The 18,361-nt window shown below is 54.2% G+C and overlaps 1 protein-coding gene across 5 annotated transcripts in view; it reads right to left on the reverse strand.

Moving 5' to 3' along the window:
* Positions 1–18,361, reverse strand: part of ASIC1 (acid sensing ion channel subunit 1) — a 132,450-nt gene that overhangs the window by 23,236 nt on the left and 90,853 nt on the right. The window contains exon 1 of one of the 5 annotated variants that reach the window (XM_067529523.1): positions 3,771–4,391. The exons of the other annotated variants lie outside the window; for them this stretch is intronic. Coding sequence (XP_067385624.1) covers positions 3,771–4,391 — 621 coding nt within the window. Of the gene's footprint in view, positions 1–3,770; positions 4,392–18,361 lie in introns of those variants that run through there. 5 annotated transcript variants of the gene reach the window in all.

Raw genomic sequence — 18,361 nt, forward strand, 5'->3', positions numbered from 1 at the left:
TTGAATGGCCCCCACTTCTGGCCTCCCAGGCCCATGGTTGTTGGTGCTATGTCCCAGCTTTAGGGGCCTGCCTCACCAGGCCTGCCCTGCTCACGGAGCGAGGTTTCAGCTGGCTCGCAGAGTCAAGGATGTCACAGACTGGGTCCAACTTGTAGCAGTTCAGACAATGAAGGTCGAAGGCTGCACTTGTCATGGTGACAACATCCTTGGGAAGATGGAAATGGCTCAGTCCATCACTCCTTTGCCAGAACTTTGCAGCTTCCTTCCCAGCCTCTGTGAACAGCCCTGAGAGCTCTTCATATCTCCTGGTGTAGTGGTGGCGGGGCTGGGTTGTGGGACAGTGCTGCCACCTGGTGATCACAGTGAGCGCATGCAGTTTCTGCAGCCCAAGGAACCAGAGAGATGCTGAAAGCCGGATAAGTAGGTGAAGGAAGGCTTTGTGCATACAACATAACCACCTCCATTCCCGGGAGGCTCTATTTCACCAGGACTTGCTCCCATAGTCTGGGAGTTGCTTGCAGGATTTCTACAAATGCAGTGGCCAGGCAGGGCTCTCTGGGAGCTCTGCATGTGGCCAGCAACTCCAGGGAGAAAGGAGGGATCCTGCCTGCAGCCTCCTTGGGCAGCAGATCCTGCCTGCTGGCTCGGGGGTGCCTCAGGAAGGATGGATCATCACAGGGAACATGGCCTTCAGTCTCAGACATGAGCACCACATATGCAAAGTAACACTCATTGGAAGGGAGATCTAAACTCCTCAGGCACCCCAAGGCTCTAAAAAAGACCTGGCAACTTTGCTGAGACACCTGGTCAGCGCGCAGTTGCAGCCAGGAAATCAACAAAAATATCAGGCTACATAAAGAATGGAATGGAGCGTAACAGAGCAAAGAGGCTACAGAGAGCTGTGTACAGATGTAGTCACCCCATCTCAGAGGAAAGAGCAGAGAGAAATCAAGGCACTGGGAGGAGTGATAAGTGGATAAGAAACCTCTTGTATGAAGACAGATAAAAACATCAGGACTGTAACCTTACCGAGGCATCAGGAGAGCTGAATAAGAGGGGATCTGATAGAAGTAACCATAATAATGCATAGGGCAGGGAGGTGAATTGTGAATGTCAGCTCACCCTGTCTCATAACACAAGAACAAGAAAAGCTGAAAGGCAGCAAATTTAGACTTGTTCAAAGGAGATATTTTTCACACAATACGTAGTAAGGCTGTGGAACTCAATGATGTCATACACAGTTAGCATGTGGAACTCACTGCCACTAGATATCACTGAGACCAAGAACATAGCATGATCCAAAAAAGTATTGGACATTTATATGGAGAACACAAATATCCAGAGTTAGAACAGTCAAGACTAAAAGAACAAAGAAACTTTCTGGAGGGGAAACAAGCCCGTATGCTAACTACTGGAGTTAGGCCGAACCTTTACCAGGGGCAGGTTATCCCATAATTCCCCACTACAGACTTTCTTCCACCTTCCTCTGAAATGGGGCACTGGGCCAGGTGAGCCTCTGGGCTGATCCCCACAGCAGTTCTTATGCTGAATGTAGCTTTGTTGACCAGAATATGTTACTTTTGGTAAATAGCCCTTGTTCCTGCACAGTCCAGCCCTGGGACTGTGGTTTCAGGGAGCAGAAATGGTAAACTGGTGGGCGCTCAGCCAAGGGACCATATGTTCTCTAGGTCTTGGTGTTTAGAATTAACATGGGTGAATTTCTCTGGATGCAGAGTTTGCAGCAGACAAGGAATACGTTAGGTATTAGCCCGGATGGGGGCCCTGTGTTCATGTACCCCAGCTCTAAGCAACAGGAGGTCCTGCTTTGGGGATACCCAAGCTCTGAGCCAGGGGAGGCCCTGGAGCCAGCAGGGTTCTTCTGTGAGTTCATGAGCTCAGGAACCCAGGGAGAGGCATGGCAACTTCCTGGTTCCTCATTAACATGCTGCGATGTCCTGTGCTCATTAGCAGCCCATCCTGCCTGTGCAATAGAAATTAACAGACACAGACCTGGGTACTTGACTCTCCATTCACTGTTACTAACATAGAGACTATGACACACAGCTGAGCTGCTCTGATTCTACCTGGCAGAGGGCAGTGGGGTGCATAGACACTCACACAATCTGATTTTCTCCAGGACTGAGTCCCAGTTTCCCAAAGTGTCTCTTGATCACCTTGCTGCCCCCACTGCTCAGTCCCTCAATTCACTGCAGAGGCCCATGAAACGCTGAGGCTGCTGCAGAGACAGAACTTCCATTAGGCTGAGAGAACGAACTGTCCCCGACTGAGCAAGGGTGAGAAAGAGACTCATCCACCCCACTGATTGTAATTGGACACCACACAGCCTGTTACCTGCATTGGCACAATAATGCGCTCCCCCTTGCTGTAGCCGTGGCAGACAGCTGTAATAGTGAGTGGCCTGACCACAGTGGGAGCCTGAGGGGCTGAGATGCCGTGTCCCCCATGGACGCCCCTACAGAAAGATCGGGGGAGGGAGATGTTCCCTCCCAGGGCCCTTCTATAGAGAGATGACAGGAGGTATCTGTGGAGAGACGGGAAGGGGTGGCTTCTGGTCGCTGCCAGCCCAGCAGGGATGGGGCCCAAGAACCCAGGGGAAGGCTCCGGGTATCGTTAGGTACCAGTGGTCCTTCTGAACTGCCACCTTTGGAAACCGCTAAGCGTTGTGATTTTTCAGGGCACAGGCTCCCCACTTCTCCAGGCTCCCAGACGCGATGCTCCCTGCCAGCTACCACACGGGCAGTAACACCCTTGCACCTTTAGGGCCCCGGACTCAGCACTCCCTGCTGCTACCTCTGGGGCATTCTACAGGGCTCATCCCTGCCAGCTGATAAAGTGGAATAACAGTTCATTCAGTGAACTCATTCCAGGAAGACAGCTGACAATAGCTCCCTGCCTTCACTTCACCTGCATCCCTCCCCCTGCTCCCCCAATCCATTTACTGTTAGTTCAGGTCATGATTTCTGCCCGTCACACATGGAGCTTTTAATTACAGTGAGCAGTGGGCCTGCCGTGCAGGGAGCCTGCGGGTCCAGCTGGCGCGAGTCACAGCACCAAAGGAGCGGCATGAGACAGATGAAGGGCCAGAAGGGCCAGCCTGAGCCCATGGTCCTTGGCTGCCAGAGCTTAGAACTAGATGCTCATCCCAGCAGCTAGTACATCTGGCCTAGCAGCCCCTGCCCTCTGAGACAGACACGCTCTCCTCCTCCCTGGAACTGGGAGAACTGATGGTGGTGGAGGGCGAACGGGCCTCAGTCTCCAGTGAGGGAGCTATAGCAACAGCAGGGGCTCCAGCAAGGGTAAGGAAAGGGCAAAACAGCTGTAACAGTAGTTTAGGCCTCAGGGAGTCATCTGTGGGGCTGAAACGGCACTGAAGACCAGGTCTCCTGGTGCACGAGCCCCTTCATGGTGGACATGATTAAAGAGCAGATCTTGGGATAGCCGAGCCCCATAAACATACCAATCGCCATTCTCCAAATGCCACTCAGACAGATACCTGGGTCTGTTCAGGTTCCTGCCGTGCCAGAATGGCACGGGCTGGCCTCCTGTGCCCATGGTAACAGCTGCTAAGTGCCCCTGCCACAGTGGCACAGCTGAGAGACAAACAGGCTGGCAAGGACAGGCCCCAAGACAGAACCAGCTGTGGGCCCAAGCTGCCCATCCATGAGGTGCCCCGTGGCTCTCTGCTGGGCTTCTCCTTCCCCACATTATGAGAGGGACAAAAGCTCCTGGCAGGAGCAGGGCTTACTCACCACCGAGAAGTCCTCTGACCCACACTCAGCACCTCGGTAGCTGCAGCTCAGCAGCATGTCCTCCAGCTGGTGGCAGGTGCGGTTGTAGAAGTTGTACATGTTCAGGGGCTGCTCAAAGGCCTTGGGGCCGAGCTGGGCCAGAGGGAAGCCCGGCTCCATCCAGCTCTCATACTCCACCAGGGGCGCAATGTACAGCAGGTCCTCCTGGCTGAGCTGTGAAATCCGGAGGAGGTTGATGTTGCAGAAGGTGATGGCTGGGAAGGTCATCTCGGGGCTGTCCTGCTCATCCAGCAGCGTGACATGGTGGTACTCCAGGTAGTAGATGATGCGGTCAGCCACCTGGTAGAGGAACATGGAGAGGGAGAGCAGGAAGGCCAGTGCCCAGAGCATCTGCCGCACCCTGAAGCCGCCCTCCATGAAAATGTGGCTGGCTCCATGCAGCGTGCTGCTGCTGGCAAAGGCCACAATGTCAGTGGCTGTCCTCTCCTCTTCCTCTTCATCCTCCTCCTGCCCGTACAGGAACTCGTCCACGCTGTCTTCTCCTCTCCCCATGGTCCTGTTGTCTACACGCCCCTCTTCGCTGGAGGAGAAGGAGATGGTGCAGAATATCTGGATGGGCATCCTGCAGTATGAGGGGGTCCTGCCCCTCCCCACCCCTCTTTGTTCCACTGCAAGCCAGGCAGTCCCCAAGGGCTTTGGTCTGACCCTCTTGAGGGACAAAGAAAAAAAGTATGAGAGAGGGAGAGAAAACTAGGAAGGACAGAGGGAGAGGAAAGTTGAGTGAAAAGGCAGGTAGGAAAGGAAGAGAGAGGAAATTAAAGGGAGACAGGGGGCGGCAGAAGGAGAAGTGGGGAAGCAGAGAGAAAAAGGGATGAGAGAAGAGACTGGAGGAGAGAAAGGGACAAATGAGGCATTATCGGAGGAGCGAGAGAGAAGGGAATGGGAGGAAGATGAGTGAGCGGGAGATCTGCAGGGCTTCCCCCAGCCCCACGGGGAGGCTGGTCCGCACTGTGGCTGGCAGGGCAGAGAAGAAACGTGTTGCTGGCTGAAAAGCTTCACTGCTCGATTTGCTTACAAGTTGGGAGCTCCCGACCCCCGGTGCTCTGAGCGGAGTTGCTGTGCTCCTTTGTGGCTCCCAGCTCCGGACGATCGCACGCGTGTGTGAGTGAGCGCAGAGCCTACAGCCCAGTGCTGCAATCAGCCCCGGCCAGCAGAGACAGGGCCTGCTGAATAATTGATCAGTGTTCCCTGTCCTCGGAGCCTGTGGAGGAGGTGATGAGGGGCCGGGGGGAAGGACACAGTCCATTCTGGCAGCCCCTGAGGGACTGATGCACCCAGATCCTGTCGCCCAGTGCCAGGTTGTTTCCTGAACCCACAGTGTCTCAGTCTGTTCAAACACATCCCAACTGTTTACCAAAAAGTGTCCAGAGACAGAGTGAGTATGGGACCCACTGAGCCCAAAGCACAATGTCTGGGGTTCGTAACACAGAAAATACAGGATCCACTGAGCCCCAACCAGTGTGTGAGGGACATGGCGCTGTAGGGAGTGAGGGGGCGGGGGTACTTTCTCCCTGAGTCAGTGCTGAACAGGGTTAGGGGTGCTCTGCATCTGACCTCCCAAGGCACTTATTGAAAAAGTTGGATGGTCGCCCTGGTATTCTGGCTAAATCTGGGTATCTGAATTCTGTCTCCCTACTCCCAATCGGATACTCCATTCTTATCTACTTCCTGTCCTAAATCATGATGCAGCCTTGCTGTGTGCTAACAGCTGCCACCCTGCACCCCAAAGCTGAGCGTGTTTGAGTCAGCACCACTCTTCTGGCCTTAAGCAGATCAAGTTCCTGCCTTGTGCTAGCAAGCTGGATTCCTGCTGCTCCTGCTGGATACAAAGCAACTCACAAATGCAGGGCCCTGCAATCCCAAATCTGATGCAGTCTCAGGGCACGGGGCACCACACCCCCTGAAAGCAGGAAGAAGGTGCTGCTATATGAGCAGAGGGGGCAACTGGCAGGAGTCTTGGAGGGCAATTTTGAAGTGGATCCTAAAACAAATGGGGAAGAAAGTGCTGGAGCCGTCCTGAGGTGTTTGTGCTGTAAGGGGGCTGACTTCAGGAGAGCTGCAATAGACACTTACGAAAGAGGCTCCTTTCACTCCAATCAGCAGCCTACTTCAGCCTCCCCCCCCTGCAGAGCCTAGCCTGCGGTTTGCCTTTCCTGCACTCAGACCATTAGAAGAGGAGTCTGATGTGGCCACAGAGTAATTTCCAGCCGGTTTCTGGCACCGCAGTTGCTACTGCCTAACCCAAGAGGGATGGGAAATGTCTAAACAGGGCAGCTGGTCAGGAAACTGGCTCAGCATAAAGTCGACACAGCCCATCCTTCTGGCCTCACGGCAAGTGGGCTGCCTCCCCTCACCAGCATTTGGGGGAAGATGGGTCCAGTCCTCCACACACCCACTCTGGAGTGCCACTGGGAGGTCTGCACATGGAAACCAGGGCTTGCTTTCTATTCTAGCCCAGTGGCAAGGGGGAGAATGGCGGTGAAAGATTTGGCTCTGGTATAACCGGAACACGCACCTGGTCAATGATGCCATTCTCTGCGCTGGCCCAAAGAGAGGATTCATCTGCAAAGATGGCATGCCAGGCATCCAGCCCGTGGGAGGTGTGGGGGCTGCACACCGTCTATGCTAAGACCTGTCTACTGCTGGGCCTCACTTTCCCAGCTGTGACACTCAGAACTTCAAGGTGGGCATTATGGGAGCTGGGCTCTACCCCAGCTCTGCCATGGACTAGCTGTGTAATTTGGTAAGTGGCCTCGGGCCAGATTCTCAAGGGAGCTCAGCATTCCCACTGTTCCCAATGATGTGTGTCTGAGTGTGTGTAGGGGATTCCCTCTGGTCCCCAGTTTACCCTGAGCTGGTTGCACGATTGCTGGAGCCAGTTCAGCAGTCACAGGTCACACCTGAGAATGACCTCTCCATGCACTGCCAGTTCTAGGAGTCAGCAGGGGGAGACAGAGGGGATCCAGATCGGCTGTGCATGATCCTCGGAGCGTAGCTTGGGGAGGCCTCTGCCTTTTAAGTCCCACCCCCTCTCTTTCCTGCTGCATCAGTCTCCTGAGACATCAAGTATAGGCCTGACAACCTGCCCCACTGAGGGGCAAGAAAAGAACCAAATGGGAAACTCTTGCAATTAATTCCACCATGGCTGCATTTTCTTTGAGTATCTCTTTGAGTCAGGGTCCAACTTGCCTTGGTTATAAGGACACAGCTGGCAAGGTCACAGGGGCAGAGATGGGAAAAGATCTACTAGCAACCTATCCCCTTTCCTTGCCAGCCTGGGATTGTGCCCTGGGATACAGAGAAGTGGGGAGGTGGGAGAAAGAACGGCTCAGCGGTCAGGGCACTGGCTTGGGACTAAATTCAATTCCCAGCTCTGCCATAGACTTTCTGTGTGACAGACTCTCTGTGTCCCAGCTGCACCATAGCCCTGCCCTGCCTCCCCAGGGAGCATGAGGATTAACACATTACTGGCTGGGCAGCACTTGGACACCATGGTAACTGGGGCTCAGTACGCACCATAGAGAGATACGGGCTTTCCCACACCAATGCCAAAGGTAGGGCTCCTTTCTGCCAATGCATTAGGGGGCTCTGCTCTGGGGGAGCATGCTCTTTACCTAGCAGCCATGCCTGCAGCCTGAAGCACCGGGGTCATTCTGATGAGCCACATGAGCCTGTGTTCCAGACGGGCCTTAAAGGCCTGTTGGATGGGAGGGGAACAATCCAACACCTACCAACGGGGCGGGGGGGGATTTAATACTTTTTCTTGTAAATAATTGAAAATAGGACTCCCTTCAGAGGGCGGGAAGAGGCAAGGCTGTAATGAAAGCACTCCATCATCAGTGGGAGCCATTAACCGGACTTGCTGCTCAGCTTAAACAACTCCGAGAGAATTACTGCTCCCTTGAGCAGCATGGATTGACTGCTGCAGCCTCACACACTGTGTGCACACCGGGTGCAGGTTGGAGGAGGGAGAGAGAAGAGGGTCGCACAGTCCTGCAAGGTCCCACCCTGCACTGCTTCAGTCCTGCAGGAAGCCCAGCCCACACAAGCCCCAGTCCTATGCCTTTCAGAAGCGCTGGGCACCATGCAGGATCCCGGCCCAATTTGCCAAATTCTCCTCTGGCATATGCCACCCTCTGCCCCACTGATTACACCAGGAGATGCATGGGGGTGAGTGACCTCTTCTGTTAGCCCCAACAGCCCAGCTCACCCCTGGGTAACGTCACTGACGACTTTGCCCCAGTGAGATTTGCCCTCACACTCTAGTCATGTAGCTGCTCTCAGCTCAGACACTGCTGCAAATGGGGCCAGAGGCAGGTTTCACTGTCCCTCCCACCTCCCTTCCTCTATTCTCTGACCCTTCTCCATCTCCTTTCCTCCCCAAGCTCACTTAGCACTTAGCTCAGGTGATCTCAGACAGCAGGAGTGCTGATACCCAAGGCATGCAACACGAAGGTGACCCTGGAAAACCTCAGCAGGCTTTGGGGCAGAAAAACTCTGAAGGCAGTTTCCAGCAATTCAAAAGCTTTTGGCCCTAACGAGCTGGACAGGGCAGGGGCCTGTGCACCCTTGCCTAATTAGTGCCACCATCCCGGGGGGGTGGGATCAATGTCAGCTCCTGCATTAACCTTGGCGCGGATTGTCAGCTGGGAGATGACACTTCAATGATGTCTGTCCCTTGGGTGATTCCTGACAAAGCCAAGAGCAGAGTGTGTCCGTCACAGCTCTTCAGTGGGTGTGTCTACACTGCAGTCAAACAGCCAGGGCTGGCCTGAGTCAGTGGGGCTACAAAAGTGCAATACAGACATTCCAGTTTGTGCTGGAGCCTGGGCTCTAGAACTCGAGCTTGACTGTCTACATCACAATTTTAGAGCCCTGCAGCCATGCATTTTTGCAGTGCAGACACCTTGTGAGGCCTGGCTCTGTGGAGTACTGAGCACCCTCAACTCCCATGCAGAAGTCAGTGGAGGGCTCTAGCCGCCACCCAGGACTGGACCCTCAGTGAGAGGCTCTGTCTTGATCTAACCACCTCGCAGCCTCTTTCAGCATATGTCTGTCGGGAACTAACTGATCCCAAGCTGCAGCTCAGATCCACAAAGCAGCCAGTGAGAGGTGCCAGGTTGCAGCCCACATCCACCCAGCAGGGATCAAGTCACACCACGCTGCAGCCCAGATCTAAGGACCCATGAATCCTTGTCTTGCACCACATGCGCCAGACTGGTTCATTGACGATACCATTATCTGCTATGTGCTGTGCTGCACTATGTCTGCCTGCGTGTTGTGGGCATGGGCACGTGTGCTGTACAGCATGATGCAGCAGGGCCTGTGTGTGCACAGCACGACCCTAGAATTGTGCAAATGGCATGGCAAAATGTCCCCGGAGTGCAGGCTAGACTGTGCTGCAAACCCGTCTGTGTTAGCCACGCGTCTTGGGCTGCATGTGACAGTCTGTTCCTAATTCAAGCTGCAAGAGGCTGGGGCTCTGGACTCCCTCCAGCTCTTCCCTTATTAGGCGTTATTTTTACCCTCTTTCAGGTAAGGCATCTTTTTTGTGTGGGGGGGGGGGGAAGGGGACATGGGGGAGGTGTTAAAAATAGACACGGAAACAGAACCAGTGCAGAGCTCAGCAGTGGCATACTGAGAAGGAGGCAGGGGGGCGCTGGGTCAGCCCTTCATGACACACAGGGGGCGGGGGGGCAGGAGGCTCGAAGGGAGGCAGAGCCTTCTGCTCCCCCTGATCTCGGCCCGTCCTGAAGGGCTGGCCTGGAGTGCACTTACCCGCTGCTCCAGTGCCACAGGCCGGCGTCAGCTCAGATGGGGCAGCAGGGCTGGCCCTTCAGAACGTGGGGGTGGGGCGCAAGAGCAAAAATGGGAGCAGGTGCCCCTCAGCCTCCTGAGCCCCCTGCTCTCCGCCCGTCATGAAGGGCCGGCCCGGCACCCCCATCCGAGCTGGCGCTGGGCTGAGGAGCTGGAGCAGGAGAGGCGGGCGCCATGCATGGGTAAGTGCGGGCAGAGGAGGGGCAGCGGAGCCAAGCCTGAATTTATGCCCCCCCATGCCTCATGCCCTCCCCCACGTAGGTACTGACACCCCCTCCCCAGGGTAGCTGGGGGGCAGCGCTGGGACCCCTCCTGCCCTGCTTGGGGGGGTGTGAAGCCTGTGAGGGGCACAAATGTAGGCTTGGCTCCCTAGCGCCGGAGTCCCTCCGTACGCCACTGGAGCACCAGCCAGCGCTCACCAGCCAAAAGTTTGCGTCAGCACTTCTGGAGCCACTTCCATTCCTAGGCACAGCTCACTGAGCCAGTCCGCGGCACCGAGTGAGGGGGTGGAGGAGGCGGATCATGAGAATCCCTGAGCCAGACCCTGGGCTCCAGGTCATTTGGGGTCAGAAAAGCAGCAGGGCAGCTTGGCACAAGGGTGGCTGCTGCCTTAGGAATGTGCAGAGTGGGAGCTGGTCCTGAAAGGCCTGAGGAGATGCTGGGACAGGAGAGAAGCAGCAAAATGTGGGAGCCAGAGGGGGCTTTTGTTGTTGAATCCTTGCCTTCATCAACAGACTTCTCAGAGCCTATGGTGAAACAAGGCCCTGAGTCCTGGGAGGGGGAGAAGCCTGGGGGCTTAGGATCCCCAGAGTGGATGGGAAAAGCCTGGGGGCCAGGGAGAGTCCCCCCAGAGGATGGCAGATGGAAGGGGTCTGGAGTCCCCAGGGTGGGAGAGAGCCTGGATCCAAGGCTGAAGTAGACTCAGGCGAAGAGTTCCACTGACCTGCACATACTTCCCGTAGCTTGTCAGTGAGCAGCCAGCCAGGAGCTGGATCAAGCTCATCTGGGGGCCTTGACTCATGTAGCAGCCAACATCTGACCCAGATAGAGAAGGTGGTCCAGGGGTTGCAGCACCAGGCTGGAACTCAGGAGATCTGGGTTCAATTCCTTGCTCTGTGTAATCCTGGGCAAGTCACTCAGTCCCTCTGTTGCCTACTTGTAAGTGACAGAGATGAGTGAAGAAGTGCAAAGACTTTGGTATTGGGGGACATAGAGGCACCACAGCTAGAAAGGCAGTCTTTCTCCCTTCTCCTGTCCATGACAGGCCTGTACTGTCTCCCACCCTTCCTCAAGCCAGCCTGGAGTCCAGTCATGATGCCTCCCTCCTGGACATTGAGTCTGCTTTGTCTTCTCTGCCTGCAGCGCAAGAGCCACTGAGATGTGTCCCTGGCCCCAGTTCTGACATGATCCTGTTCCTGGCAGTAACATGAGCTAATAAGATGCTTTTCTCATCCTTCAGATTGGAGTGTGGGGAGGTAATGACCAGCAGCTGCTCAATTCATGCCCAGCCTTGCTGGGAGACCTTAACAGGAAACAAGCCCTCAAGAAGTGAGTGGTGGGAGGAGAGCAGGGCTCTGGAGTCACCAGACCCCATATGCTCTGCTCTGCGCAGAACAGGCCGGACACCGGGAGCATCAAACCAGCTATGTTTGCCTGGGAAACTTTCCCCAATGCTACAGGGTTTGACCTGTTCCTCATCTGCCCTTCTTGACCAGGGGCGCCCCATGGTATGCACCTTCAATCTCTGTGGAGTCATCCCTGCTGCAGTTACTAGCTCCAGTGCCTCATCTGCTGAGTCCACGCCATACTCAGCCCCCACTTTGCAGCCTGGTCCCCCTAGATGCAGTGTCACTCCCCATTCCTGAGAGGAGATACAGGCATCTGGGAACGGGAACGGGGATAGGCCAGCCAGGTCCCCAGGTGCAGGAGCTGGCCCCATGGCAGTAGCAAGGGGGAGCAGTGCTGGCCACCCCTGCCCAGTATGCTCATTTAGGTTTGGCCCCATGGCCCCTCTGTTGTGACGGAGGACCACAAGCCAAAGCTCAGCAATGCTGCAACTTCTCCCTTGGCCCAAGGATCACAATGCCATTCACTCAATTTTGGGAAACTGAGGCACCAGGGAAGGCAGTGATTTGCCCACGGTTACACAGAGCAGCAGCTGAGCTGGAACAAGGACCCAAGAGTCCTGGATCCCAGGCCCCTGTTTAAATCATTAGACCCCACTGTCCTCCCAAGGTTGGGAATAGAACACAGGAGTCCTGGCTCCCAGACTTCTGCTTCACCCCTAGACCCACTGCCAACTCCAGGATGTGCTTTGAGCTGCCTCTGCAATTGTGACAAGTTGCTATACGCTCAGAGGCTTTTCTATCTGCTTTCCCCCACTCTGCCACCTAAGGCTGGGGCCTACGGAGCTCTCACACCCACTGCTGTACGAGGGCCTGGACATGCTCAGGGCACTGAGTGGTAGGGCAGATCCTCCTCACCCTGATACTACAAAGGAGCTGGGGAGTGACTCACAGAAGGCTCTTCCCCTTGCTCTGTCCTGCAGCCTTGGGTGTGACTATGGTGCATGCATCAAGATTTGCAGGGTTCGTGGCTAGAAGCCAAAGAGCTAGTGGATGATGTCTTCCTTGGCTGCCGTTCTCTGATCCCGCACCTCCTTATTGGGGTCCAAGAAACAGGATTCTGTGGGGCTGGTGGGAAGTGCAGAGAAAGTGGGCAGATTGGACAGCAGAAATGGCCCATTTCACAGCCTCTCGTGTGACCCCATGGCAGAAGAGATCCAAGCCTGGATGGAGATATTCATGGAGATAAACTAATCCCCAAGAAGATGAGGAGAAAACAACATTGCAAGCTCCACATTATCCCACTGCTTCAAGCAGCAACCACACACGAGAGAGGCCGTAGCTACGAATCACCTCTCGGTCATTTAATAACCAGGAGGCATAACCAACACTCCCCTCCTTCCCTCAGTAGCAGCACCAAGAACCAGTGGGCTAAGAGAGGCAGCAAGGTCCAGTGGCTAGAGCAGGGGATTGGGAACCAGGACTCCTGGGTTCTCCCTGAAGCTTGGAAAGGAAGGGATGTCTAGTAATTGGAGGAGGGGTCTGGGAGTGATGTCCAGTGGTTAACACACTCCCTGGCCTTTGGAGAGCTACTGATTAATAAGATTCGCCTTTCTTCCTAATACTCCAGCTTTAGCCCGGATAGAGGGAGGAGGAAGCAGAGGCTCCTGGTCCTGCTTCTGGTGAGGGCTGATGGGAGAGAGGCTGTTTCCTGGCCAGAATAAGCAGTAATGGGGTATGAGGGTTCAGCCCCCGCTCCCTGCATGCTCTGAACTTGCACCCAGCATAATCAGTTGTGTGGAGCAGCTGGTCTCTCTCATCTCCCCGCAGTAGCTGGAATCGATCAGGATTCAAGTGAACAGCTGTCCAGAATAATCAGGAGTGGTATCCAGGGAACGAATAGCTGATGAGGCAGCATGATGACACCGGAATCCACGGAGTCCTGCCTTCTCAGGGGGTCTCTTCCACAATACCTAACAGAGCAGCCTGGAATGTGCATTAAAAGGCCAGCCCCAGGGTGCAGGGAAGGGGAAGAGGCACAGTTCAGAACACATCAGGCTCCACCTACCCCTAGACTGAGACAAGCTCTCCATCCTGAAACCCCCTGGGCCTGGAGAGACACTGGTTATAGTCCAGCACTGGCAACTATGTTTGCCCTCTGTAGACTCCCCAACATCAGTACTATTTGAATACTAGGATATGGGTGGGCATAAGCCACAAAGGTTAATTAACCTGGAGTAACCCCTGCTCAGCTACCAGGGGAAAAGGGACTTGCTGAGCCTGGGGCTGATATATTGGCCTTCTAGCACTCTCCGGTAGCCATCTAGTCTGACCCTATCAAAGTATGTACAGTTTGTCTGTATATATTTTTATACACACACAGAGAGACTGTTTGTTTGTTTGTTTGTTTGTTTGGATGGATGGATGGATGGATACTCCTTTGGGGTGAAAGGTGCTACACTGTAATTTATTAATTGTTATGACTTATTCTTTGCTTAAGACCTGCCAAAATCAGTGCCTCGTGCCTGATGTGTCACATGGAGTCCAATACACAACACGCCATGTCACATGGAGCCCAGTACCCAACATGAGACGTCACACGGAGCCCACTACTTGACATGACACATCACACAGAGCTCAGTACCCGACACAACACATGGAGCCCAGTCCCTGACATGACACGTCACACGGAGCCCAGTACTTGACACCTCACATAAAAATTACTCAAGTTGCATCTGAAAAGTAGGTTTCTGCCCACGAAAGCATATGCCCAAATACATTTGTTAGTCTTTAAGGTGCCACAGAACTCTTGCTGTTTTGCTAAGAACAGGATAACATGGCTACCTCTCTGGAACTCGAGACACTTTCTTTGTTTTTCTCTATACACCCTGACAGGTAGGGAAAAGGAACAAGCTGTCTCTTTCCCCAGATTTTATAGATGCTTTCAAAATCCACTAATTTTGTCCCTGAAGGGAGCACTTCCCTTGCAGTGAAGAAAGCAAACCAGACATCAGGATGTCTAACGGATGAGCTGGAAGATGATGTGGAGCATATCTAACCACCATTAGAGAATGCAATGGACACCCTCACTCAGAATATTGTGTTCAGTTCTGGTCACCCCACTGCAGATTAGACAAGGGGTCTTTCTCCAGCAGCGTATAGAGCCACAACAGGCCATAAGGGGTTGGAGATGAATTCTATCCACTGTCTGGGGTCAGGAAGAAAGTTTCCCTGTGGCAGGCAGTAATTCTCCACGAGAAGGTTCCTTACACTTTCCTCTGAAACATCTGGTGCTGGCCATGGTCAGGAACGGAATCCTGCATGGGCCCTGGTCTGATCCCCCTAAAGTCTACTCCGTCAGGTCTGGATTGGAGGCCTGGGGAGGAGCCAGAGCTGCTAGGATCCTCCCAGCCCTTGTTATTTTCTGTCCCGACCAGAGAGTGGCCAGTGCAGTGCTGCCAGGAGCCCCTTCCATGCTGACAAGCTGGGACCTAGGGAGACACCAGGCAGCATCAGCTGGCTGAGTCAGAGCCAGGGAGAGCCTCAGTTCAGTACCCCCTTCACCATGATCATAGACAAGTCCTGCCTGATCCCTCCAGAGGGGGTGGTGTGCCCAAGTCCAACCTCCCGATCCTGTCCTGGCCTCTGAGCAAGTTCAGCTCCAGATCCGAAGGCCACAGCTCAGCACAGACCAAGGGGCCTGTGACTGCTCCACTGACCTTTTTTCTTCTGGACTTCTCCCACCAGGCACCTGTTCTTCCAGTCCACAAGATGGCATCATCTCACTTCTGTCTGCCTGGAGAGGGGTCAGCTGAGCTGGTTTTTGGGCCCCCCGGGCTGGCAGAAGAGAGTGCTGGGCTGACACACCCAAGATGCTCTGCTGTGCAGTTAGGAAACCAGTTGAATCCCTGTGTCCCTTTTAGGGGGTTATAGATGCCAGCCATGGAGTTAAAGACACAGGGGAGGGTGGAGGGAATCTACTATCCCTCCACTACTACCAAGACCCCTTTGGTCTTTTAGCCCTATGTCAGGTTGGACCTCTCATACCTCACGCTCCTCACGCTCGCATTAGGGGGAAATGACTGACGCTGAAGATTAAACATATCTGCCCACAGTGAGAGACAGGACACACTCCTCCATCGTACAATGCAATTACACTAGAGCCCCTTCCCTGCCATGGAGGGCCCTAGCGCTAGGGATGGGTGGGAATTTAGTCTCCGTTCAGTCCTTGGCTAACGAGAAGCCAGTCAGTGGTTTCCTGACATGGAAGCCTGTGTCCTAGGAATTGAGCTGAGAACGGCTCACTCATTTCACACCAACGAATGGCCACTGGACAGGAATGGTTATGGGCACCAGTGACTTGAATTTAGACTTGTGTCCTAAAAGGAAAAAGCTTCATAGCCAGTTTTTAAGCCAGCCAGGTCCCCCTACCTGACCTACATCCCAGTTCCATCATCAGCACCGCTGAGAAAAAAAACAGTGCATGCCAGTTGCCCCCAGCTGCACCCCTGGAAGCTGGTTTGCTAATACTGCAGCACAGGGATGCTTGTATCCTGGTGAGAGATGGGAACACACAGTGGACCTGGCAGGAGCAGAGGCTGGTCAGCTAGAAAGTGAGTGGATGTTTCAGCCCAGTTCATCTTTCGCTCAGGGCTGTCTGAGAAACTGCCCAAAGAAGCCAGCACTTGTTCTCTCTCTCTCATAAACTGGAATGTCCACTTGCTCTCTCTATCTCACACACAAATACACACTTAAAATAGTTCACATTCCCTCAGGGAGCCAGGGCAACTGTGGCTCTTGCTTATCTGCCTGCCTAACTCATGGTGCTCGTGCTCCCCAGCAATGGCTCCATGCTCTGACCCGAACTGTCACATCCACTGAGAGCAGAGACCTCTCTGGGGTGCATGCTGGGGGCACCTAGCATGGGGAAGCCAAGTGACATGACCCCTTCCCAGATCTGACAGCTCGGGTAGCTCCCAGCAACCTGACTGCAGGCAAGTTGCGTGATCTCCCATTTAGACCACGTGTTAAACCACGATGTGTGCGGAACTCAGTCCATGACTTCCCATGGAGACCCCAGTCACCTCTTGGCTCAGGGCGTTCACAGCTGGAGCAATACAGGACAGGGGAAGCCCAGGATTGGCTCAGATCTGTTCAGGGAATGGAAGCCCTTCTGTTCCCAGGATGGTGTGACCCCAGAACGCAAGTCAAGGATATGTCTGAACACAATTGCAGAGCTGCCCTAACACATCCATGCCCCTCCCATCAAAGCCTGAGCCATGTGGCTGCTGCTCCCTGGCTCGCTCACTAACAACAGGTCGGGGACGTGGGGCAAGGCGGGATCACCCACGCAGCTCTGATCAATGCCAAGACTAATCTTCTCTTGCCACCTACACCTCACCTTCCAGTTCCAGGCTCCTCTTATCAGATCCTGCCACTTTGCATCTGTTCCCTTCAGTGGCCGAGCTGAGCATGGCTTGTGTTATCCAGCCCTTTATCCCCGAGATTAGATGCGTCACAACGGATTAGCATGTCACATTCTAATGCAGAAAAATTGATGATTAAAGCAGAGTTTTCCCTATGTATAATTCACCCCCTTCCTTCCCCTCCTCACCTTGTCCTCACAGGCTCTGGGAGCCAGGGGAGGATGCTGCACCACAATTAGGGTAGAAGCAACTTCCTTCACCCCTGAAACTCTAATGTGGGGCTGGAGAAGTTGATTCTAGGAGAGCTATGTGGATGGACAGGAAATCCCCAAGGGGAAGAGAGGTCAGCAGGCACAGAAAAGACAGTGGATTGGGGTGGGGGAATCCAGGGTCATGGCAGGCGTGTAGGGGGACACTAAATGAACTGTACCGCAAGGATAACCCCAGCGTGCATCCCATAATACCTTTGGCAGTCTTTCCCAGCTTCCACCCCATAATACCCTGGGGGCAGCAAGCCCCAGCCTCCATAGTAATCAAACCCTAATCGTAGAGCCTTGAGGGGCTGCCCTAGCCCTCGTCCCTTCAAGGATGAATTAAGCTGGTGAGCCAGTCACCTGCACACAGACACAGGCCCAGGGCTCTTGCACCCTAGCTCTGCAGGCTCTCTGAGCTGTTCACCATTCCACTGAGATGTGTTAAGAATCAATTTTTAGCACATTTTTGCAATTATTCAGAGTGTCTGATAAAGGGGGGGAAAAGAAAGCCAGCATGTTCATGGCCTGGAGAAGGTATCTGCAGGAACCTTGAGCCCTGGGATCAGCTCCGGACCATAGGGATAGCTAAGACAGTCTTATGGTGCTGCCCTGCAGTTCTGGGACTCTGAGGGTCTGAGCACATGAAAAGATCCTGCAGCCTTAGGAAAACTATTACTGCATCCTGTGCCCAGAGCCTCTGCATTTCCAACCTCCGACCTGACTAATCAGAGAATATAAGGAAATGTATGGCGGGAGATAGAGAGTGGAGGAGAAAAGATGCTCTTCCTTTGGACCCCAAGCCCACCTCTTGGGATACATGCACCAGACACTCTGCCATGGGCATTAGCCCACGCCCCATGGATGAGACGCTGAGTCGGGATCTATGTGTGGGAATCACATGGTGATGGGCACAGCTATAACCATTCCCTTGTGGGAAGCAGTGCTGTCTAGCTGTTAGAGCAAGGGACTGGGAACTGTGGGAGGAGGGAGAAGATCAAGTGGATACTACAGGAGAATGGAGCCAGGCCTCCTAGATTCTCTTCCTGGCTATGGCGTAAAATGTGGCATGTGGATCAGAGCCGGACAGGAACTGGAAATCAGGGAAATCCACCCCATCTATGCGGTTCTTGTCCTGCTGTGCTGGCTGGTGGAATTTACCTATGGCTCAGGGAGGGTCAGTCACTGGAATTTACCAGCTTCAGACCAGAGTTACAGACCCAACGTGCTACTAAAGGTGCCATTTTTATCCTTCATTCACAGAGCTCGAAAATGCCAAATGCATCAGTCACACACAGTTCCCTTTGCTAGCCACCAGCGCCACAGGCCCACCTCTACCCAGGACATTCTCACTGCTGGCAGGGGCTGGAGATCCCCCAAACTGTCCTGGGTGACTCTGGGAACTGTGATAGGTCATGGAGGCAACTCCCGGATGATCAAGGGAGACTAGGCAGGGCCAGACCCTGGGAGCA

Source organism: Emydura macquarii, unplaced genomic scaffold, assembly GCF_026122565.2.
Source record: "Emydura macquarii macquarii isolate MOO-44397 ecotype Brisbane River unplaced genomic scaffold, CSIRO-AGI_Emac_v2 contig_2994, whole genome shotgun sequence".
Lineage (NCBI taxonomy): Eukaryota > Metazoa > Chordata > Testudines > Chelidae > Emydura > Emydura macquarii.